Here is a 24,768-nt window from a genome sequence, read left to right on the forward strand (position 1 = left end):
CTGACTGGCTGGTTTCCGCTCAGGTTATGTCACTGCGACCTTAAATGTCCTAAATGATGTCATCACTGCCCTTGATTCTAAGCAATGTTGTGCTGCTATTTTTATTGACTTGGCCTAAGCTTTTGATACAGTAGACCATTCCTTTCTTGTGGTTCGTCTAAGGAGTATTGGTGTATCTGAGGGGGTCTTTGACCTGGTTTGCTAACTACCTCAAAGAGTGCAGTGTATAAAGTCAGAGCATCTGCTGTCTCAGCCACAGCCTGTCACCCAGGGAGTACCCCAAGGCTTGAGCCTAGGCCTCACGCTCTTCTCAATTTACATCAACAACACAGCTCAGGCAGTAGGAAGCTCTCTCATCCATTTATATGCCGATGATACAATCTGGCCCCTAAATGCTCTACAACAAAGCTTTCTTAGTGTCCAACAAGCTTTCTCTTCCCTTAACCTTGTTCTGAATACCTCTAAATTAAAGGTCATGTAGTTCGGTAAGAAGAATCCCCCCCCTACCTCTGAGGGTTTATAGCTTGAGGTAGTCACCTCATACAAGTACTTGGGACGATGGCTAGACGGTACACTGTCCTTCTCTCAGCACATATCTAAGGTACATAATATATATACATACATAATATACCTTATACATAAGGTTAAATCTAGACTTGGTTTCCTTTATCATAATCGCTCCTCTTTCACCCCAGGACCATCCTACCCATGCTAGTTTACTCGACGCCAGACCCACTGGTTGATGCTTATTTATAAAACCCTCTTAGGCCTCACCCCCCCCCCCTATCTGAGATATCTACTGCAGCCCTCATCCTTCACGTACAACACCCATTCTGCCAGTCACGTTCTGTTAAAGGTCCCCAAAGCGCACACATCCCTGAGTCGCTTGTCTTTTCAGTTCGCTGCAGCTAGCGACTGGAACGATCCGCAATTTTTTGTTGTTGTTGAGCTGGACAGTTTCATCTCCATGTCTTCATTTAAAGACTCCATTATGGACACTCTTACTGACAGTTGTGGCTGCTTCACGTGATGTATTGTTGTCTCAACTTTTTGCCCTTTGTGCCGTTGTCTGTGCCCAATAATGTTTGTACCCTGTTTTGTGCTGCTACCATGTCGTGTTGCTACTGTGTTGTTGTCATGTGTTGCTGCCATGCTGTGTTGTTGTCTTAGGTCTCTCTTTATGTGGTTATGGTGTCTCTTGTCATAATGTGTTTTGTCCTACTTTTTTTCTTCTTTTAAACCCAGCTCCCGTCCCAGCAGGAGGCTTTCTGCCTCTTCTTGGTAGGATGCCATTGTAATAGGATTTGGTTCTTAATTGACTTGCCTAGTTAAATAAAGGTGAAATCAAATTTAAATGTTTGCAAGTGTGCGTGTGTAGAGTCAGTAGGAATGTGTGTTAGCAAAGTAAGTGTGTGTGTGTTGGAGTCTGTGTGAGTGATTGTGTGGCGTCCTCTACATAGTCAGTGCAAAAATCGAAATAACTTTGCATTAGTCTAGATTAATGATCAAGGTTGTTTTTCACATTCATATTTCATATCTCCATATTATCCTTCTCTCTGGGCTTTGTTGTAACTTCATGTTTACTTTCATGGCTGAGGCTCAAGTATAACAGGCCACTGTTACTACGGGCCAACTACTGTAGTTGACCTGACCAGGAAAAGTCTGGCACCTAGAAGTTCGAGGCAGGTGATGAATACAGCTGAATGTTCTTTAAATCAAGGACAAGATCATATGAGCAATATAACTTATAATACAGCCTTCTTTCAAAGTGGCTTAGCTGGAGAACAGAATTTCCCAAATATCCTTTATTTCTATGGTTTCAATGCTATTGTTAGAGATGAGCACACAAACTGTACATGCAACATCTTAATACAACATCGGTCCACCTAGTAGTGCTTCTAATTTAACTCATTATGGTGAAACTAACATCCCCACTGCCTGATCCTTTGTCTGCCATTTTGTGCCGTCTGTACGGTAGTTGCAGTGTTTTCCCATTATGAGGAGAGAGGGCGTCCTGATCCTTTGTCTGCCATTTTGTGCCGTCGGCTAGGCTATCAGACCAGACCGTATCTCATAGTTACGTACTTCAGAGCGAGAGAGAAAGGGAACTGGGTGGCTAGACAAAAGTACAAACGTACATGATGTAGCAAATGTACTAGATAATCCAATAGATATATAAACAATAGATGAGCTGGCTGAATAATATATTACACATTACACAGATGGGACCAGGCTACAAGAGTAAAGGGTGTGCTTCTAACACTGTGGCTGATTGAAGTATAACATCTTGAGTCATACTGTGCTGCAGCTCTCATAAGAGCAACATCTACATGTTGTTCAGAGAGGTTTTTTGGGCATGTCTCTCAAGATTTTGCAAACCATTTACACTATTGAATGAAAAGTGCTAACTTTCAGATTGCCCAGAATCATCTCATCATGGGTGTCTGCTTAAGTGAGCTAAGCACCTCGGATCCCCTCTCTAAAACGTCTGCCTCCCTGCCTGTCTGACTGCCTCCCTGCCTGCCTGCGCTCCTTTCAATGAACTGATCTGTCTCTGTCTGTCTGTCTGCCTGCCTGCCTGCCTGACCCCCTGCCTGCCTGCCTGCCTGCGCTCCTTTCAATGAACTGATCTGTCTCGGTCTGTCTGTCTGTCTTTGCCTCCCTCCTTTTGATGAACTGATCTGTCTCTGTCTGTCTGTCTTTGCCTCCCTCCTTTTGATGAACTGATCTGTCTCTGTCTGTCTGTCTTTGCCTCCCTCCTTTTGATGAACTGATCTGTCTCTGTCTGTCTTTGCCTCCCTCCTTTTGATGAACTGATCTGTCTCTGTCTGTCTTTGCCTCCCTCCTTTTGATGAACTGATCTGTCTCTGTCTGTCTGTCTTTGCCTCCCTCCTTTTGATGAACTGATCTGTCTCTGTCTGTCTTTGCCTCCCTCCTTTTGATGAACTGATCTGTCTCTGTCTGTCTTTGCCTCCCTCCTTTTGATGAACTGATCTGTCTCTGTCTGTCTGTCTTTGCCTCCCTCCTTTTGATGAACTGATCTGTCTCTGTCTGTCTTTGCCTCCCTCCTTTTGATGAACTGATCTGTCTCTGTCTGTCTGTCTTTGCCTCCCTCCTTTTGATGAACTGATCTGTCTCTGTCTGTCTGTCTTTGCCTCCCTCCTTTTGATGAACTGATCTGTCTCTGTCTGTCTGTCTTTGCCTCCCTCCTTTTGATGAACTGATCTGTCTCTGTCTGTCTGTCTTTGCCTCCCTCCTTTTGATGAACTGATCTGTCTCTGTCTGTCTGTCTTTGCCTCCCTCCTTTTGATGAACTGATCTGTCTCTGTCTGTCTGTCTTTGCCTCCCTCCTTTTGATGAACTGATCTGTCTCTGTCTGTCTGTCTTTGCCTCCCTCCTTTTGATGAACTGATCTGTCTCTGTCTGTCTGTCTTTGCCTCCCTCCTTTTGATGAACTGATCTGTCTCTGTCTGTCTGTCTTTGCCTCCCTCCTTTTGATGAACTGATCTGTCTCTGTCTGTCTTTGCCTCCCTCCTTTTGATGAACTGATCTGTCTCTGTCTGTCTTTGCCTCCCTCCTTTTGATGAACTGATCTGTCTCTGTCTGTCTGTCTTTGCCTCCCTCCTTTTGATGAACTGATCTGTCTCTGTCTGTCTTTGCCTCCCTCCTTTTGATGAACTGATCTGTCTCTGTCTGTCTGTCTTTGCCTCCCTCCTTTTGATGAACTGATCTGTCTCTGTCTGTCTGTCTTTGCCTCCCTCCTTTTGATGAACTGATCTGTCTCTGTCTGTCTGTCTTTGCCTCCCTCCTTTTGATGAACTGATCTGTCTCTGTCTGTCTGTCTTTGCCTCCCTCCTTTTGATGAACTGATCTGTCTCTGTCTGTCTGTCTTTGCCTCCCTCCTTTTGATGAACTGATCTGTCTCTGTCTGTCTGTCTTTGCCTCCCTCCTTTTGATGAACTGATCTGTCTCTGTCTGTCTGTCTTTGCCTCCCTCCTTTTGATGAACTGATCTGTCTCTGTCTGTCTGTCTTTGCCTCCCTCCTTTTGATGAACTGATCTGTCTCTGTCTGTCTGTCTTTGCCTCCCTCCTTTTGATGAACTGATCTGTCTCTGTCTGTCTGTCTGTCTTTGCCTCCCTCCTTTTGATGAACTGATCTGTCTCTGTCTGTCTGTCTTTGCCTCCCTCCTTTTGATGAACTGATCTGTCTCTGTCTGTCTGTCTTTGCCTCCCTCCTTTTGATGAACTGATCTGTCTCTGTCAGGCAGTGCAATAATGAGCAGTTGTAAATGCCACTGTTGTTGTTGTAAATGACAGACTGGGAGAGGAAATGCTATCTGGCTGATGATGAATCACTCGCTGCTCCTTTCAATAGCCTTGTTAGTCTACAATAATACATGAGCTGCCTGTTCAGGCTATATCAAAGAGATGGTGAGAGCACAAGTAAAATAGTGCTAACTTGCAGTTATCTATCTTGTTCGTGTTGAAGGGTAAAGCTTTGAATTTAATTTGACCCCCTACATTTATGTTGTTTTTATGCTTCTCTTCTCTGTACCAGGGGCTCTGTACTAGGGGCTGCAACCCTTGAAGACAATTGGAGAGCTGAGAAAATTGATTTATTTTGACTGAAAGATTAGTCAACAATATTCTGGAAAGTTTCAGAAACACTGTTTAAATATATTTTTACTCTCCATATATACAACAACAAAAAACATGTCACCATAATTTGCACACAATTTTATAACAGTTTGAAATTCATTCATGACAATGTATTTTGTGAATTGTAAGCTTGTTACTTTCGCTGTACAAAAAACTCTCTGACTAGTTCAAATATAACATAATCAGAATAGTTTGGACCTGACCCTTTTAATGCAGAACGTGAGTGTTGGATTTTTGCAAATATTTTGTGAAAGATTATGAAATAATTAATTTGCTATTACTGAGGAGGAAACAATAGCTGCTCTGTGAATGATGTTGCCTTAAATGCGTATGGTAATGAGCAAGCCCAACGTGGATGTCTGTGTGTGTATAGTGTGTCTGTATATGTGTGATTGCATATGTCTTTATGTGTGTGTGTGTACAGTGATCCTGTGCATTTATGAATGCCAATCAAATCAAACTTGATTTGCCACATGCGCTGAATACAACAAGTGTAGACTTTACAGTGAAATACTTACTTCAAGCCCTTAACCAACAGTGTAGACTTTACAGTGAAATACTTACTTCAAGCCCTTAACCAACAGTGTAGACTTTACAGTGAAATACTTACTTCAAGCCCTTAACCAACAGTGTAGACTTTACAGTGAAATGCTTACTTACAAGCCCTTAACCAACAGTGTAGACTTTACAGTGAAATACTTACTTCAAGCCCTTAACCAACAGTGTAGACTTTACAGTGAAATACTTACTTCAAGCCCTTAACCAACAGTGTAGACTTTACAGTGAAATACTTACTTCAAGCCCTTAACCAACAGTGTAGACTTTACAGTGAAATACTTACTTCAAGCCCTTAACCAACAGTGTAGACTTTACAGTGAAATACTTACTTACAAGCCCTTAACCAACAGTACGTTTCAAGAAGAAGAAAATATTTACCAAGTAGACTAAAATAAACAGTAACACAACAAGAATAACGAGGCTATGTACAGGGGGCACCGGTACCGAGTCAGTATGGAGGCTATGTACAGGGGGCACCGGTACCGAGTCAGTATGGAGGCTATGTACAGGGGGCACCGGTACCGAGTCAGTGTGAAGGCTATGTACAGGGGGCACCGGTACCGAGTCAGTGTGGAGGCTATGTACAGGGGGCACCGGTACCGAGTCAGTATGGAGGCTATGTACAGGGGGCACCGGTACCGAGTCAGTATGGAGGCTATGTACAGGGGGCACCGGTACCGAGTCAGTGTGAAGGCTATGTACAGGGGGCACCGGTACCGAGTCAGTGTGGAGGCTATGTACAGGGGGCACCGGTACCGAGTCAGTATGGAGGCTATGTACAGGGGGCACCGGTACCGAGTCAGTATGGAGGCTATGTACAGGGGGCACCGGTACCGAGTCAGTGTGGAGGCTATATACAGGGGGTACCGGTACAGAGTCAATGTGGAGGCTATATACAGGGGGTACCGGTACAGAGTCAATGTGGAGGCTATATACAGGGGGTACCGGTACAGAGTCAATGTGGAGGCTATATACAGGGGGTACCGGTACAGAGTCAATGTGGAGGCTATATACAGGGGGTACCGGTACAGAGTCAATGTGGAGGCTATATACAGGGGGTACCGGTACAGAGTCAATGTGGAGGCTATGTACAGGGGGCACCGGTACCGAGTCAGTGTGAAGGCTATGTACAGGGGGCACCGGTACCGAGTCAGTGTGGAGGCTATGTACAGGGGGTACCGGTACAGAGTCAATGTGGAGGCTATATACAGGGGGTACCGGTACAGAGTCAATGTGGAGGCTATATACAGGGGGTACCGGTACAGAGTCAATGTGGAGGCTATATACAGGGGGTACCGGTACAGAGTCAATGTGGAGGTTATATACAGGGGGTACCGGTACAGAGTCAGTGTGGAGGTTATATACAGGGGGTACCGGTACAGAGTCACTGTGGAGGTTATATACAGGGGGTACCGGTACCGAGTCAATGTGGAGGCTATATACAGGGGGCACCGGTACAGAGTCAGTGTGGAGGCTATATATACAGGGGGCACCGGTAGCGAGTCAGTGTGGAGGCTATATACAGGGGGCACCGGTACCGAGTCAGTGTGGAGGTTATATACAGGGGGTACCGGTACAGAGTCAATGTGGAGGCTATATACAGGGGCACCGGTACCGAGTCAGTGTGGAGGTTATATACAGGGGGTACCGGTACAGAGTCAATGTGGAGGTTATATACAGGGGGTAGCGGTACAGAGTCAATGTGGAGGCTATATACAGGGGGCACCGGTACAGAGTCAATGTGGAGGCTATATACAGGGGGCACCGGTACAGAGTCAATGTGGAGGCTATATACAGGGGGTACCGGTACAGAGTCAATGTGGAGGCTATATACAGGGGGTACCGGTACAGAGTCAATGTGGAGGCTATATACAGGGGGTACCGGTACAGAGTCAATGTGGAGGCTATATACAGGGGGCACCGGTACCGAGTCAGTGTGGAGGCTATATATACAGGGGGCACCGGTAGCGAGTCAGTGTGGAGGCTATATATACAGGGGGCACCGGTACCGAGTCAGTGTGGAGGCTATATACAGGGGGCACCGGTACCGAGTCAGTGTGGAGGCTATGTACAGGGGGCACCGGTACCGAGTCAGTGTGAAGGCTATGTACAGGGGGCACCGGTACCGAGTCAGTGTGAAGGCTATATACAGGGGGCACCGGTACCGAGTCAGTGTGAAGGCTATGTACAGGGGGCACCGGTACCGAGTCAGTGTGAAGGCTATGTACAGGGGGCACCGGTACCGAGTCAGTGTGAAGGCTCTGTACAGGGGGCACGGGTACCGAGTCAGTGTGAAGGCTATGTACAGGGGGCACCGGTACCGAGTCAGTGTGGAGGCTATGTACAGGGGGCACCGGTACCGAGTCAGTGTGGAGGCTATGTACAGGGGGCACCGGTACCGAGTCAGTGTGAAGGCTATATACAAGGGGCACCGGTACCGAGTCAGTGTGGAGGCTATGTACAGGGGGCACCGGTAGCGAGTCAGTGTGCAGGGTACAGGCTAGTTGGGGTAATCTGTACATGTAAGTGGGGGCAAAGTGGCTATGCATAGATAATAAACAAACAGCGAGTAGCAGCAGTGTACAAGAGTGGGGTCACGTGTCAATGTAAATTGTCCGGTGGCGATTTTTATGAATTGTTCATCAGTCTAATGGCTTGGGGGTAGAAGCTGTTGAGGAGCCTTTTGGACCTAGACTTGGCGCTCCGGTACCACTTGCCGTGCGGTAGCAGAGGAAGTCTATAACTTGGGTGACTGGAGTCTTTGACAATTTAATGGTCTTTCCTCTGACACCGCCTATTATATAGGTCCTGGGTTGCAGGACGCTTGGCCCCAGTGATGTACTGGGCCGTATACACTACCCTCTGTAGCGCCTTACTGTCGGATGCAGAGCAGTTGCCATACCATGCGGGGATGCAACTGGTCAGGATGCTCTCGATGGTGCAGCTGTAGAAACTTTTGAGGATGTGGGGGCCAATGCCAAATCTTTTCAGTCTCCTGAGGGAGAAAAGGTGTTGTCGTGCCCTCTTCACCACTGTCTTTGTATGTTTGGAACATGATACAGTGCCTTGCGAAAGTATTCGGCCCCCTTGAACTTTGCGACCTTTTGCCACATTTCAGGCTTCAAACATAAAGATATAAAACTGTATTTTTTTGTGAAGAATCAACAACAAGTGGGACACAATCATGAAGTGAAACAACATTTATTGGATATTTAAAACTTTTTTAACAAATCAAAAACGGAAAAATTGGGCGTGCAAAATTATTCAGCCCCCTTAAGTTAATACTTTGTAGCGCCACCTTTTGCTGCGATTACAGCTGTAAGTCGCTTGGGGTATGTCTCTATCAGTTTTGCACATCGAGAGACTGAAATGTTTTCCCATTCCTCCTTGCAAAACAGCTCGAGCTCAGTGAGGTTGGATGGAGAGCATTTGTGAACAGCAGTTTTCAGTTCTTTCCACAGATTCTCAATTGGATTCAGGTCTGGACTTTGACTTGGCCATTCTAACACCTGGATATGTTTATTTTTGAACCATTCCATTGTAGATTTTGCTTTATGTTTTGGATCATTGTCTTGTTGGAAGACAAATCTCCGTCCCAGTCTCAGGTCTTTTGCAGACTCCATCAGGTTTTCTTCCAGAATGGTCCTGTATTTGGCTCCATCCATCTTCCCATCAATTTTAACCATCTTCCCTGTCCCTGCTGAAGAAAAGCAGGCCCAAACCATGATGCTGCCACCATCACGTTTGACAGTGGGGATGGTGTGTTCAGCTGTGTTGCTTTTACGCCAAACATAACGTTTTGCATTGTTGCCAAAAAGTTACATTTTGGTTTCATCTGACCAGAGCACCTTCTTCCACATGTTTGGTGTGTCTCCCAGGTGGCTTGTGGCAAACTTTAAAGACACTTTTTATGGATATCTTTAAGAAATGGCTTTCTTCTTGCCACTCTTCCATAAAGGCCAGATTTGTGCAATATACGACTGATTGTTGTCCTATGGACAGAATCTCCCACCTCAGCTGTAGATCTCTGCAGTTCATCCAGAGTGATCATGGGCCTCTTGGCTGCATCTCTGATCAGTCTTCTCCTTGAATGAGCTGAAAGTTTAGAGGGACGGACAGGTCTTGGTAGATTTGCAGTGGTCTGATACTCCTTCCATTTCAATATTATCATTTGCACAGTGCTCCTTGGGATTTTTAAAGCTTGGGAAATCTTTTTGTATCCAAATCCGGCTTTAAACTTCTTCACAACAGTATCTCGGACCTGCCTGGTGTGTTCCTTGTTCTTCATGATGCTCTCTGCGCTTTTGACGGACCTCTGAGACTATCACAGTGCAGGTGCATTTATACGGAGACTTGATTACACACAGGTGGATTGTATTTATCATCATTAGTCATTTAGGTCAACATTGGATCATTCAGAGATCCTCACTGAACTTCTGGAGAGAGTTTGCTGCACTGAAAGTAAAGGGGCTGAATAATTTTGCACGCCCAATTTTTCAGTTTTTGATTGGTTAAAAAAGTTTGAAATATCCAATAAATGTCGTTCCACTTCATGATTGTGTCCCACTTGTTGTTGATTCTTCACAAAAAAATACAGTTTTATATCTTTATGTTTGAAGCCTGAAATGTGGCAAAAGGTCGCAAAGTTCAAGGGGGGCGAATACTTTCGCAAGGCACTGTAGTTTGTTGGTGATGTGGACACCAAGAACTTGAAACTCTCGACCCGCTCCACTTTGCGTGTGCATGAATACAGTGCGTGTGTGTGTGTGTATGAGTGAGAGAGAATACATTGTGTGTGTGCGCACACACGACTACTGTGTGTGATTGTGCCAGAGGGCAGTTTTCCAAGAGTACTGGTCTTATTGTGGGGTGTGAGGACTTTAATGTTGGCGCAGGTTGGCCAGCCCTCCCCAGGGCCTCAGTGTCCACCCACCCATCCACCCTAACGCTTTGATCACAGACACAAACACACATACATACACACGCATGCCACACACACACACACACACACACACACATACATACACACACACACTTGAAAACTACAATTACGAACAAACAACAGGTTCATCTAAGCTTCAGGCTGTTTAAAATGCTGCCTTTGTTGTTTTCTCTTCATTTCTCTCTGCTCTACAGCATGTCCCTCACCTTCTCCATACTTGCACACTTTCCGGAGAAAGGTTTTCAAAAAGTTCACAGAAAGTACTGTACTGTACGAGGAAGTACAGAGGTGATAAAGTGATTGCTTGGCACCTCAGATAGATAGGACAACTGAACCCCGGTAGACAGGACCAGTCTGTGCCTCTATAGCTTTGGGATGGGAAGTCTGTTAATTCTAGCGCTACGTTGCTCCACCGTTGTGACACTGTTCTCCAGCTAGGCTTGAGGGAGAGACTATGACGCGTGAAAATGGCATCTCTGTTCTATCCTCGTCTTTCTTTTCCTCCATTTGAAAATAACATCTCTCGCTCTCTCTCCTCGAGTTGTAATTGGCCCTCTTATCCTCCCTTCACAATCCCCAGTGTCTGCCTGCCACAGACCATCAGCAGCTGAACAAAGGAATCCAACGCTCTCCTTTAATGATGCATGAAAATAGCAGTGCACAGGCAGAGAGTGGCCTACTATGTTTTACTGCCATATTGAGAATAGATAGCCTTATTGAGACATTATGGTTGGCTAATTTCCTCCTCTGTAGACTGTGAGCGGTTTTGTAAGAGCAGGATTTGTACCACAGCTATTCTGATTGTGTCGTGGTTTGTGTTGTTGTTGTTTGCGTCTTACCTGTTCCGTAGGTGTACATCCGTATCCTAGACAACGAGTGGAATGTCTACAGACGCTACACGGAATTCCGGACGCTCCACAACCACTTACGCTCACAATTCCCGCAAGTCGGCACCTTCAACTTCCCACCCAAGAAAGCCATAGGGAACAAGGTATGTACGGTCGGAGAAATCGTTGCCTTTTTGATGTAATCCGGTTTTTACTGTTGGTCACCCTCCTTCAATGTTGTTTTAAATGACCTGTAGTCAGATGTATTGAATGTAAATGCATTGTTAAGTCATATATTGTGGTCACTTGTCCATCACTTTAATCAACAGGCTTGGATGTTAGTTACAGTAGCCCCGGGGCAACATTACCTCCCTCTCTCTGTCTTCGTCTCTCCACCGCTCTCTCCTTCCTCCCTCTCGTTTCAGCTCCAGAGGGAAGGAGTCTGTTTAAGTCTCTGAGTAGAGTTGAGGGGGCTGTGAGTGCTTTTGTTACAGAAGTTGTAGAGTAACTTTGACATGGAAACACAAAGGAGTGCACTAGGCCTGGGGGCAGAGTTTAAAACTAGATAGTGTGAGAGGGTGTTTGGAGCTGACAGTAAAGACGTAGGGACAGAAGGTTCATATAGAGACAGGATTGCGTGTGTGTGTGTGTGTGTGTGTGTGTGTGTGTGTGTGTGTGTGTGTGTGTGCGTGTGTGTGTACATGGGTAGCTGTGCGTAAGCATTTGTGTGTGTAATCAGTGAACCTGCTTACCTGGGGTATGGGCTGTCATGTCACTTTTAATCTCATCATTGTTTCCTCTGATTCTCTCTCCTTCCCTCCCTCTATCCTCTCAGAAGGAACACTTTGTACAGACAAGGCTTAGTTCTTCTCCCTCAGGTGAAGCGTGGTGCGCTGGCAAAAAGCCTCCCCCTCTGTCTATCTGATCTCCTCTGACAGAGATGCTGTTATGGAGATGTGTTGTTTAACAGCACTGTAGTCAAACAGATAAACTGTTCTCTTTATTTCACTCACTGGGGACGTACAATATGTTCAGTTTGCTCTCTCTTCATTCAACACAGCATCGTTGGAGCTCGGAAATATGGAATATCTCCACTGTATATATTCTAAAGGTAGACGCTGGGGCTTACATGTTGGAGAGATGTATAGCTAATCTTATAGATGTATAGCTAATCTTATAGCTGTATAGCTAATCTTGTCAGTTGGCTACAGCAAGGGATATGAAGGGAGCTAATTCTAATAGCCACAATACCCATAGGATGTATCTGCGTTAGCTTGCAGGATCGGGTGTAAAGAATGGAATACAGGTAGTGTTGTGTGGTGACATTTTAATACATCTCAGTTTTGTGATGTCAAGCACCATAACTACCAGTGTATGTAAGAATCACAGCTCAATGTATTACCACGGCAACATTATCTGAGCATTACTCGGCCTCCTGCTGTCGCTGAGAATCTCCTAACTGCATTGACATAGCATCACAAACACACACACACACACACACACCTGCTACTGACAGCCCCAAAACAGCTGATTTGTCAAGGGCTCGGCTGGCAAAACACGCTAAATGTTCCCGAGCGCACCTGTCACATCCGTCCTGATGGACACCATTGCCATGCCTGCGGAAGGAAGAATGATGACATCAAAGGCTGCGACTGTCTGTCTGCTCTGCTCTGCACCCGCTTCCCAGAGTTCAACTGTCAGGGTTTCTCATCTCAGATTCACAGAGAATTCTTATTGCTTTGATGGAGGTTTTTCCTGTCTCTCTCTGCGTCTTTCCTACCCATGTTCCTTTCATTTGGATCAAATCAGTCAATTTTCAATTGCTGCTTTCCTCTTCCTCCCCTGCTGGGCTGCTTCGTAGAGGCAGTGTTAGGGGGTTCCACCAAATCAGAGCGCTGTTCGAGACTACGGAACTGTGTACTGTCCTACTCTCATCATTTTTGAAACAATATTTGATCTTTCTGATAACAAGATCGTTATGATCTGTAATATCACAGAACTTGGAGGGCTGTTAAAGTCAGGGCTGGCGTTTCACCTTGAGCGACAGAACAGGAGAGCTAAGTGAATAATTAACCAGTAAACGTGGAATCATTTATGAATCTTGTATGTGGTCTTCACATGTAACATTCAATATGCATGTCTAATGCCTTTAATGAGGGCAAAGAGACATTGTGGAGGTCTTGTATGAACATCCCTGAGTTACTTGTGATCTTTTATGCATCAGTTGCACGGCGGTTTGTGTGTATAAACGTTTTCATAGGAGTGGTCTTTGAGGAGTTTCTTTGCGTGCCATAATCATAAGTCGATGTGGCGGCCCGATTTCTGTTCTACAGTATCTCGCTGATGTTTTTGTATTTTAGTCTACACTTCCTGTTTGTGACATTAGTTACAAAACAAAGTTAACTGTCTTTATAGTTGGCATCTCTTTGTTTATATTATGTATCTTCCAAGCTAAAAAATTGTGTGTTTGTGTCATGGCTTGATTGTTGTACCCCTACGGACGATACGTTTCTATTCGCTAAACCCGTCACAAGCTTTGCATTTGAGTTCCATTGCAAACAACTCCTTTGAACCTCACAAATCTGTTCATGCCCTACCCATGATCCTTTGCTGGAGCTGTGTTGGCCTACTTTGAGCTCTCGTCGCTTTGCTTCCTTCCTCTGTCAGGACTACTCACGTCTGTATCACCGCTCGGAATGGGCATGGCCTTGCTTTTGGGTTGCTAGACGTTCTTGTTAAATGCCCACCTATCCTCCCCTACCAACCTCCCTCCTATCGTTTCTGTTTTAAGAAACCTACTGTCTTAATCTGTGATTGACATTTTTGCCTGTCACAAATTTCCAATAAGATATTTGTGTCTATTTTACAACAATCTGTGATAGTCATACAATCTGAGTTGGTCATACTGTTCCCTCTGATCTTGAGATTTGTCCTCTGTCTCACTGACTGTGTGGTTCACTTGTGTCGCCATCCTCTCAATGTCTGTACACACACGTGGATAGACATGCCCGTGTGTATCTGTCTGAGTTGCCTTGTAAATTGATGTAACATGCCTCATAGCGCACAGGTGTAGCCAGTGGCAATCCTATCTATAGCAATATCTCCCTGTGTCTGTGCCTTCAGTGTTGTGTTGATATCCATGTCTACTCGAGTGTGTCCCTGTCTTATAGTGAGTTAAATCACAGTAACATGCCTCATATACAGTAGCAGACAGGTGAACGCTGGTGGGATAAGACTAGTTCATGTCTTTATATGTGTACATATAAACATACACCTCCATAGTCATCTCTGTGTTGATGTCTATGTGTGGGGAGTGTATGTGAGTCCCTGTCGTATAGTGAGATGTACTATAGTAAAATTAGTCATCTGGAACAGACAGGTTAGAGACGGTGGCAAACAAAGAACAAACTATCTGTGTCTCTACGCTACTGTCATACGCGTGTGTGCGTCCGTCCGTCCGTCAGTGGGCTGTAGCAGGTTTGCCTTGAAACAGCAGGCGAGGATGGTAGCTATAAGTAGAGCTGTACAACAAAATCGTCAGTGTTCGTATCCAAGGTGTAAGCAGTTTTGATGTTGATGTGGCATTACTTTGTGTAACTGAAGACCAGCTGTTGTTCATATCTTTTAATATACTGTTCAATCGGGGTGTCGCCTGTGTTTGTTTTACTAACCAGAGTTGAGTGTGATGATGTCACTCAATGTAAAACACTCAAAAACATTTAAAACCATGCCCATTATTATCATATTTACCAGCATGCACTGCTGCAGGTGAATACAACTCAGGAGTTTCAGACCACTGTCTTTGGGAGAAACTAGGCCATCAAAGTAACGCCTTATGATAGATATATATACAGTACCAGTCAAAAGTTTGGACACACCTACTCATTCAATGTTTTTTCTTTATTTTTACTATTTTCTAAGTTGTAGAACAATAGTGAAGACATCCAAACTACAATATCACATATGGAATCATGTAGTAACCACCAAAGTGTTCAAATCAAAATAGGGGCCTCCCGGGTGGCTCAGTGGTCTAAGGCACTGCAGCTAGCTGCACCAGAGACTCTGGGTTCGAGCCCAGGCTCTGTCGCAGCCGGCCGCGACCGGGAGGTCCGTGGGGCGACGCACAATTGGCCTAGCGTTGTCCGGGTTAGGGAGGGTTTGGCCGGTAGGCATATCCTTGTCTCATCGCGCACAAGCGACTCCTGTGGCAGGCTGGGCGCAGTGCACGCTGACCAGGTCGCTAGATGCACATTGGTGCGGCTGGCTTCCGGGTTGGATGCGCGCTGTGTTAAGAAGCAGTGCGGCTTGGTTGGGTTGTGTTTCGGAGGACGCATGGCTCTCGACCTTTGTCTCTCCCGAGCCCATACGGGAGTTGTAGGGATGAGACAAGACAAGACTACTAATATTTGGATACCTCGAAATTGGGGAGAAAAAGGGGGTAACATTTTTTTTTTTCAAAATAGATTTTTGATTCTTCAAAGTTCTTCTTTGCCTTGATGACAGCTTTGCAAACTCTTGGCATTCTCTCAACCAGCTTCATGAGGTAGTCACCTGGAATGCATTGCCTTGTTAATTTGTGGAATTTCTTTCCTTCTTAATGCATTTCAGCCAACCAGTTGTGTACAAGGTAGGAGTGGTATACAGAAGATAGCCCTATTTACTGCAAAGAAACCACTACTAAAGGACACCAATAATAAGAAGAGACTGGCTTGGGCCAAGAAACACGAGCAATGGCCATTAGAACAGTGGAACTCTGTCCTTTAGTCTGATGAGTCCATAGTAGGTGAATAGATGATCTCCGTATGTGTGGTTCCCACCGTGAAGCATGGAGGACGAGGTGTGATGGTGCGGGTGTGCTTTGCTGGTGACACTGTCAGTGATTTATTTACAATTCAATGTACACTTAACCAGCATGGCTACCACAGCATTCGGCAGCAATACTCCATTCCATCTGGTTTGCGCTTAGTGGGACTATACTATTTTCATCAGGGCATTGACCCAAAACACACCTTCAGCCTGTTTAAGGGCTATTTGACCAAGAAGGAGAGTGATGGAGTGCTGCATCAGGAGGAAGGAAAAGCAGTCAACAAGTGCTCAGCATATGTGGGACTGTTGGAAAAGCATTCCTCATTAAGCTGTAATAATGCTGTTTTACGATCTCCTAACCAATTGTGCTATTGTGTGTGTTTTTTCATGTTATTTGTAACTGATTTTGTACACAATGTTTCTGCCACCTTGTTTTATGACCGAAAAGAGCTTTTAGATATCAGAACAACGATTACTCACCCCGTACTGGAGGAATACTTTTTCTTTAACGAGTTGGACGGGAAGGATTTACTTCAGACACCCGACAAGGCCCTGATCCCCCTCATTCGCAGGAGAAAGAGATTTTGCCGACGAAGGTCTGGGTGCCTTGTAAGGATCAGATGACAATTGGGTAATCTGCCTTTGCAATCGGTCCTATTAGCCAACGTACAATCATTGGATAATAAAAGAGACTCGCTACGAGCACGTATATCCTCCCAACAGGACATTAAAAACTGTAATATCTTATGTTTCACCGAGTCGGGGCTGAACGACAACATGAATAACATACAGCTGGCGGGTTTCAAGATTTTTCGGAACAGTTTGAGAGCTTCAAGTTCCTTGGTGTCCACATCACCAACAAACTTACATGGTCCAATCCCACCAAGACAGCCGTGAAGAGAGCACGACAAAGCCTATTCCCCCTCAGGAGACTGAAAAGATTTGGCATGGGTCCTCAGATCCTCAAAAGGCTCTACAGCTGCACCATCGAGAGCATCCTGATGGGTTGCATCACTGCCTGGGATGGCAACTGCTTGGCCTCCGACCGCAAGGCACTACAGAGGGTGGTGCATATGTCCCAGTACATCACTGGCTTCCTGCCATCCAGGACCTCTATACCAGGCGGTTTCAGAGGAAGGCCCTAAAAATGGTCAGAGACTCTAACCACCCTATTCATAGACTGCGCTCTCTGCTACAGCACGTCAAGCGATACCGGAGCGCCAAGTCTAGGTCCAAAAAGCTTCTTAACAGCTTCTACCCCCAAGCCATAAGACTCTTGACCCCTCTTTTACGCTGCTGGTACTTTTTGTTTATTATCTATGCATAGTCACTTTAGCTCTACCTTAATGTACATATTACCTCAATTACCTCGACTAACTGGTGCCCCAGCACATTGACTCTGTACCGGTACCCCCTGTACATAGCCTCGCTATTGTTATTTTACTGCTGCTGTTTAATTATTTGTTTCTTTTATTTTCTATATTTTACTTATTTATTCTTTACTAAATACTTCGTTTTTCTTCAGACTTATTAAAGCATTGTTGGTGAGCATTTCACTGTAAGGTCTACGTATTCTGCGCATGTGACAGAATTTGATTTACTATATATATATATATATATATATATATATATATATATAAAATGTTTTGTCCTAAAGTGTTTTATTTGAATGATAACACAATTACTTAAGCACTCACTCACATTAACTTAAGTGAATGAATGCAACAACCGTGTCTGTCTAACAAACATAGCCATTGGTGGTAACTCTACAATTAACTGGAAAGACAGCTAGAAAAAGTTTCACACAAACAGTAGGTATCCTACGCACATACATACACACAAACAGTAGGTGAGTTGTATCCTTCTCCATAGTTCTCACCACTGTGTATCACTACCCAGCCGACAGTTCCATTCCCCCGAGATTAGGGAAACCATGAAAAGTACTCCCTTTCCTATCATAAATTACTCAGAGTTCTAGCCAGGTTGAGTCAAACACAGTTGAATTGTTCTCTGTATTTTCTTAGGCACACACATACACACACATTTCTCTCCCTTCCAGTCCAACCTAGTTGAATTTATGTTTGATACGTTAGTTATTCCTTATACATGCTACATAAACTATAATCCCTAATGGTCAAATTTCAGGGTAGAATTATTTAATCAATATCTCTAACATATACATTTTTATCAGACTGCTAGAGTAAAATTCTAAAGCGCACCCATCCCTTTAGCAGGATCATTTTCATCAACATCCGCTGAATTGCAGAGCGCCAAATTCAAATTAAATTACTAAAACTATTTAATTTTCATGAAATCACAAGTGCAATATGGCAAAACACCGCTTAGCTTGTTGTTAATCCACCTGGTGTGTCAGATTTCAATACAGCTTTTCGGCGAAAGCGTAACAAGCGTTTATGTAAGAACATCGCTCTCAGTAGACAAAATATTACAAACACTAGCAGCCAAGTAGATTGGTCACGAAAGTCAGAAAAGCAATAGATTAAATCGCTTACCTTTGATGATCTTCAGATGTTTGCACTCACGAGACTCCCAGTTACACAATAAATGTTCCTTTTGTTCCATAAAGATTATTTTATATCCAAAATACCTCCATTTGTTTGGCGCATTATGTTCAGAAATTCACAGGCTCGAGCGGTCACGACATCGCAGACGAAAATTCCAAATAGTATTCGTAATGTCCACAGAAACATGTCAAATGTTTTTTATAATCAATCCTCAGGTTGTTTTTAAAATATATAATCGATAATATATCAACCGGGACAGTCACTTTTTCAATAGGAGAGGGAGAGACAATGGCTGCCCCACTCTGTTGCGCAAGCAAAACTCTGCGAACACCCAGCTATCCAGTGACGCGATGTTATCTTTCTCGCTCATTTTTCAAAATAAAAGCCTGAAACTATGTCTAAATACGGTTGACACCTTGAGAAAGCCATATGAAAAGGAATCTGGTTGATATCCCTTTAAATGGAGGCAATGCATCCAATGGAACAGAGAGCTTTCAGGAAAACCAGCACTTCCTTGTTTGATTTTCCTCAGGTTTTCGCTTGCAATATCAGTTCTGTTATCCTCACAGACAATATTTAGACAGTTTTGGAAACTTTAGAGTGTTTTCTATCCTAATTATATGCATATTCTAGTTTCTGCGCCTGAGAATTAGGCAGTTTCAAATGGGTACGTTTTTTTGCCAAAAACTAAAATCCTGCCCCCTGCACTCAAGAAGTTAAATTCACGGTATCTTTGAACACCATAGCAGTGTACCTTTCACACTGAGTTGTAAAATGTGAATGCCACTGGTGTTGAAAAGTATCAGTTGGACAACACTCAGAGTTGTCGTCACCTACTGTAATAGTATCTACACCATTGGAGTAAGGAAAAGGACACTATGACAGTGTTAAAAGAGCAACGCTTTGAAAAGTGTTAATTTAAAATGTTTCTGATGGTTCTTATATATAAACTTCAAAAGTGTTACATTGTACACCCACAGTTTTCAATTGATTGATTGGAATTTTGACATCCACAGAGCATAGGGGCTAGAGACAAGGACTGAGAGAGGCTCAGTGTGTCACTGAGTGAGAGTGAGAGAGACAGAGAAAGGGAGGTGTTACATTTCCATGCAAACAAACCATTAAATGAGACATGGCAGCTGGGACCTTATCTAATCTGACAGCTGGCATCATTCTCCACCCACTTACCCTACACACTTATCTATAACTCCTACCTGTACTTTCCCTCTCATTCTGTATGGTACAGTTTTAATGTCTCCCTTGCCTCTGTCCTCTCTTCTCCTTAGGATGCCAAGTTTGTAGAGGAGCGTAGGAAACAGCTCCAGTCGTACCTGAGGATGGTGTTGAACAAGCTGATCCAGACCCTGCCAGAGTTCTCTGCTAAACCCACCAAGGAGACCCTGCTGCAGCTGCTGCCCTTCTGCCAGTGAGTGACCCCACTCTGTGTGTGTGTGTGTGTGTGTGTGTCTGTGTGTGTGTGTGTACATGCGTCAGAGTGTGCCATGTCAGATGGGAAAAACACGCATTTCACAAAGTACTTCATAATAATACATTTCCTGACACATCTGTGTGCGTGTGCGATAGATAATGCAAATTGTTTTGTGAACACCTTGAAAGTGACTTCTTGTGCCAGCTCAGTCATAGCATCCAGTCATTTCCTGCATCATTCACACCAATTGAGGCTGTGACCACTCGGTGAGCACGACCAATCACAGATCCCAACAAGAATTCTGTCCTGTAGCAGCTGATAGTCATAACACAGAGGTTCTAAAACGCTGAGATAAAATTATCAAATAAAATTTGATTTGTCACATGCGCCGAATACAACAGGTTGTAGACCTTACTGTGAAATACTAACTTACAAGCCCTTAACCAACAATGCAGTTAAGAAAATAGAGTTAAGAAAATATTTACTAAATAAACTAAAGTAAAAAAATAACAAATTATGAGGGGGTACCGATTCTTAGTCAATGTTCGGTGGTACATGTTAGTCGAGGTAATATGTACATGTAGTTAGGAGTAAAGTGACTATGCATAGATAATAAACAGCGAGTAGCAGCAGTGTAAAAACAAAGGGTGGGTGGGTGTCAATACAAATAGTCCGGGTGGAAATTTGATTAATTGTTCAGCAGTCTTATGGCTTGGGGGTAGAAGCTGGTAAGGAGCCTTTTGGACCTAGAATTGGCACTCCGGTACCGCTTGCCATGCGGTAGCAGAGAGAACAGTCTATGACTTGGGTGACTGGAGTCTTTGACCACCTATTATATAGGTCCTGGATGGCAGGAAGCTTGGCCCCAGTGATGTACTGGGCTGTACGCACTACCCTCTGTAGTGCCTTACTGTCGAGCAGTTGTCGAGCAGTTGCCATAACAGGAGGTGATGCAACCAGTTAGGATGCTCTCAATGGTGCAGCTGTAGAACATTTTGAGGATCTGGGGACCCATGCCAAATCTTTTCAGTCTCCTGAGGGGGGAAAGGTGTTGTTGTGCCCTCTTCACGACTTTCTTGGTGTGTTTGGACCATGATATTTTGTTGGTGATGTGGACACCAAGGAACTTAAAACTCTCAACCCGCTCCATTACAGCCCCGTCGATGTCAATGGGGGCGTGTTCGGCAATCCTTTTCCTGTAGTCCATGATAATATCCTTTGTCTTGCTCACATTGAGGGAGAGGTTGTTGTCCTGTCACCACACTGCCAGGTCTCTGACCTCCTTCCTATAGGCTGCCTCATCGTTGTTCGTGATCAGGCCTGGTTGACTTGTGTCATCTGCAAACTTAATGATGGTGTTTGATTCATGCCTGGCCACACAGTTGTGGGTGAACAGGGAGTACAGGAGGGGACTAAGCACGCACCCCTAAGGGGCCCATGTGTTGAGGATTAGAGTGGCAGATGTTTTGTTGCCTACCCTTACCACCTGGGGGGCGGGCCGTCAGGAAGTCCAGGATCCAGTTGCAGAGGGAGGTGTCTTGTCCCTGGGTCCATAGCTTAGTGATGAGCTTTGTGGGCACTATGTTGAACGCTGAGCTGTAGTCAATAAACAGCAGTGTGGCAGTGTGGAGTATGATTGAGATTGCGTCTTCTGTGGATCTGTTGGGGCTGTATGCGAATTGAAGTGGGTCTAGGGTTTCCGGGATGATGGTGTTTGATGTGAGCCATGACCAGCCTTTCAAAGCACTTCATGGCTACCGACGTGAATGCTACGGGTCGGTAGTCATTTAGGCAGGTTATCTTCGCTTACTTGGTCACAGGGACTATGGTGGGTATTACATACTCGGTCAGGGAGAGGTTGAAAATGTCAGTGAAGACACTTGCCAGTTGGTCCGCGCATGCTCAGAGTACACGTCCTGGTAATCCGTCTGGCCGGCGCAACCTGGTGAATGTTGACCTGTTTAAAGGTCTTGCTCACATCGGCTACAGAGAGCGTGATCACACAGTTGTCTGGAACAGCTGGTGCTCTCATGCATGCTTCAGTGTTACTTGCCTCAAAGCGAGCATAAAAGGCATTTAGCCCGTCTGATAGGCTCACGTCACTCGGAAGCATACAGTTGGGTTCCCTTTGTAGTCCGTAATAGTTTGCAAGTTTGCAGTTTTGCAAGCCCAAGTCAGAGCCGGTGTAGTAGGATTCAATCTTAGTCCTGTATTGACGCTTTGCCTGTTTGATGATTCGTCTGAGGGCATAGCAGGATTTTTTTTATAAGCGTCCGAATTACTGTCCCGCTCCTTGAAAGCGGCAGCTCTAGCCTTTAGCTTGGTGTGGATGTTGCCTGTTATACATGACTTCTGATTGGGAAATGTACGTACGGTCACTGTGGGGGGAACGTCATCGATGCACTTGTAGATGAAGCTGGTGACTGAGGTGGTATATTCCCCAATGCCATTTGATGAATCCTGGAACATATTCCAGTCTGTGCTAGGAAAACAGTCCTGTAGCGTAGCATCCGCATCGTCTGACCACTTCCTTATTAAGCGATTAACTGGTACTTCCTGCTTCACTTTTTGCTTGTAAGCAGGAATCAGAAGCGTAGAATTATGGTCAGATTTTCCAAATGGAGGGTGAGGGAGAGTTTTGTACGCGTCTCTGTGTGTGGAGTGAAGATGGTCTAGAGTTTTTTTTCCCTTTAGTTGCACATTTGACATGCTGGTAGAAATTAGGTAAAACAGATTTAAGTTTCCCTGCATTAAAGTCCACAGCCACTAGGAGTGCCGCTTCTGGATGAGCATTTTCTTGTTTGCATATGGCCTCATACAGCTCGTTGAGTGCGGTCTTCGTGCAAGTGTCGGTTTGTGGTAGTAAATAGACGGCTACAAAAAATATAGATGAAAACTCTTGGTAGATAGTGTGGTCTACAGCTTATCATGAGGTACTCTACCTCAGGCGAGCAATACCTCGAGTCTACCTTAATATTAGACTTCATGCACCAGCTGTTATTGACAAATAGACACACACCCCCACCCCTCGTCTTACTAGACAGTTTTTTTTCCCCGATGCACGGAAAACCCTGCCAACTGTATATTATCCGTGTCATCGTTCAGCCACGACTCAGTAATACGATATTACAGTTTTTAATGTCCTGTTGGTATGATAGTCTCGAACGGAGCTCATCCAGGTTATTCTCCAGTAATTGCACGTTGGTATCAAGTATGAAGGTAAGACCCAGATGCAGACCATGTCAAAAAAAACAATAGTTTAATGATCCAATAGGGGCAGGCAATAGACAGGTCAAGGCAGGGAGGTGTCAGTAAACCAGAGGTGAGGCAACGGTACCGGACGGGAGGCAGGCTCAGGATAAGCAGCGGTCAAAAATCCAGTGGGGGTCAAAGGTACAGGTTGGTAGTGTGAGGGGAAAATTATGTATTCACTTTATTTGTTGGACATGTAACAATGATTTACTTAACGAACAGTAAGACATGTCTGTCCTGCTAATGCTGAGTGTTATGGTGTCCACTCTAGCTTCCTGCAGCTAGTCTGGGTGTCGTGGACATTGATTGACCTGGTGATAAAACCGACAGCTGGCATTCCAGTGACAGGATGTGGGGTGATTGTGACTAGAGAGGAGTAGAACAAAGGCCTCAGTGGTTCTCAGACATCCTGGCATCTAGGAAATTAGGCCAGAGTTGGGGGTTAAGATAACGCCAGGGGCAGATAAAGACAGGATGATCCCAAACTATATGGGAAGGGTGGAGCCAGCCATGGTTGAAGCATTTTTAGGTTTGGTATATAAAGACACAGTATTCTCTGTATGGTTCAAGAACTCGGTCCGACAGTCAAGACTTCTGGGCTGACGGCTTCATTATGTGAATAATTAATCGATATTAAATAAAGATGATTGTTTGAAGAAATGACCAAGTCTCTCTCAGTACTGAATTTCCACAACATTCTTGGCGACGAGGAGGTGATCTGCAACTTCACCTGTTGACCGCTCCTGAAGATCTGGGTAAACTGTGCACAGGAGATCAGAAATTGAGATCTCAGGGTGATTCATGTTTATTATTGAGCAGCTGGACCTGCCTAAGATCTGAGAGGTAGCGGTCACCTGTGGATACCAGTACTGAATTTGAATTTCCACGACAGTAGGCAGGCTCAGGGTCAGGCAGAGTGGTCAGGCAGGCGAGGGTCAAAATCAGGAGGGCGAGAAAAGGGAGACTGGGAAAAAGCAGGAGCTGAGAAACAAAACGCTGGTTGACTTGACAAACAAGACGAACTGGGAACGGACAAACAGAGAACACGGCATAATGGGGAAGATGGGCGATACCTGGAGGGGGGTGGAGACAATCACAAGGACAGGTGAAACAGATCAGGGTGTGACAGTTGGCTAATAGAATGGATGGTAGAGGCGGGTTACCCACTCGCCGACTAATTCTCACAAGGCATCCTGATCTCCGCCCCATGTATTTCTTTATTTTCTTAATGTGAATGACGGGGGTTTGGGCCTTGTCTGGGAACATTATATCCTTTGAGTCTGACTCATAAAAAATCATCTTTGTCCAGTTTGAGGTGAGTAATCGCTGTTCTGATATCCAGAAGCTCTTTTCGGTCTTAGGAGACGGTAGCATCAACAAAATAAACAAATGCGAAAAAAACACACAAAATAGCACAATTGGTTAGGAGCCCGTAAAACGGCAGCCATCCCCTCTGGTGCCATTCTTCTGCTGAATAAAGAGCTGAGTTGATGATATCTACATTAACAGTAGAGCTGTCTTAGCATTGATGACTCATCCAAAATGGTGACCTTTCTTTTATGAATGACTGAGTGGGCACCTGGTTAGGACGGGGGCTTAGATGAAGAGCGAGATTAGAACCTGATTCTTCAAAAGCATCACTTGTCATCACTCCTTTCTTGGGAGGTGACTCGGTCTCACCTCATCCCAAAAGTGTCGCCCTTAGTGTCAGCAGCCAGCACGTTCTGCCGAAAATGGCACATTCACAGGAACACAGTTCAAGTTCCAGCC

At 44.8% G+C, this 24,768-nt stretch overlaps 1 protein-coding gene across 1 annotated transcript in view; it reads left to right on the forward strand.

Moving 5' to 3' along the window:
• The window catches only part of snx29 (sorting nexin 29), a 117,243-nt gene that overhangs the window by 90,682 nt on the left and 1,793 nt on the right, over window positions 1–24,768 (forward strand). The window contains exons 19-20 of the mRNA XM_036955984.1: window positions 11,010–11,150; window positions 19,604–19,743. Of these exons, the coding sequence (XP_036811879.1) occupies window positions 11,010–11,150; window positions 19,604–19,743 (281 nt within the window). The remainder of the gene's footprint in view (window positions 1–11,009; window positions 11,151–19,603; window positions 19,744–24,768) is intronic.

This window comes from Oncorhynchus mykiss, chromosome 20, assembly GCF_013265735.2.
Source record: "Oncorhynchus mykiss isolate Arlee chromosome 20, USDA_OmykA_1.1, whole genome shotgun sequence".
NCBI classification, from domain to species: Eukaryota; Metazoa; Chordata; class Actinopteri; order Salmoniformes; family Salmonidae; genus Oncorhynchus; species Oncorhynchus mykiss.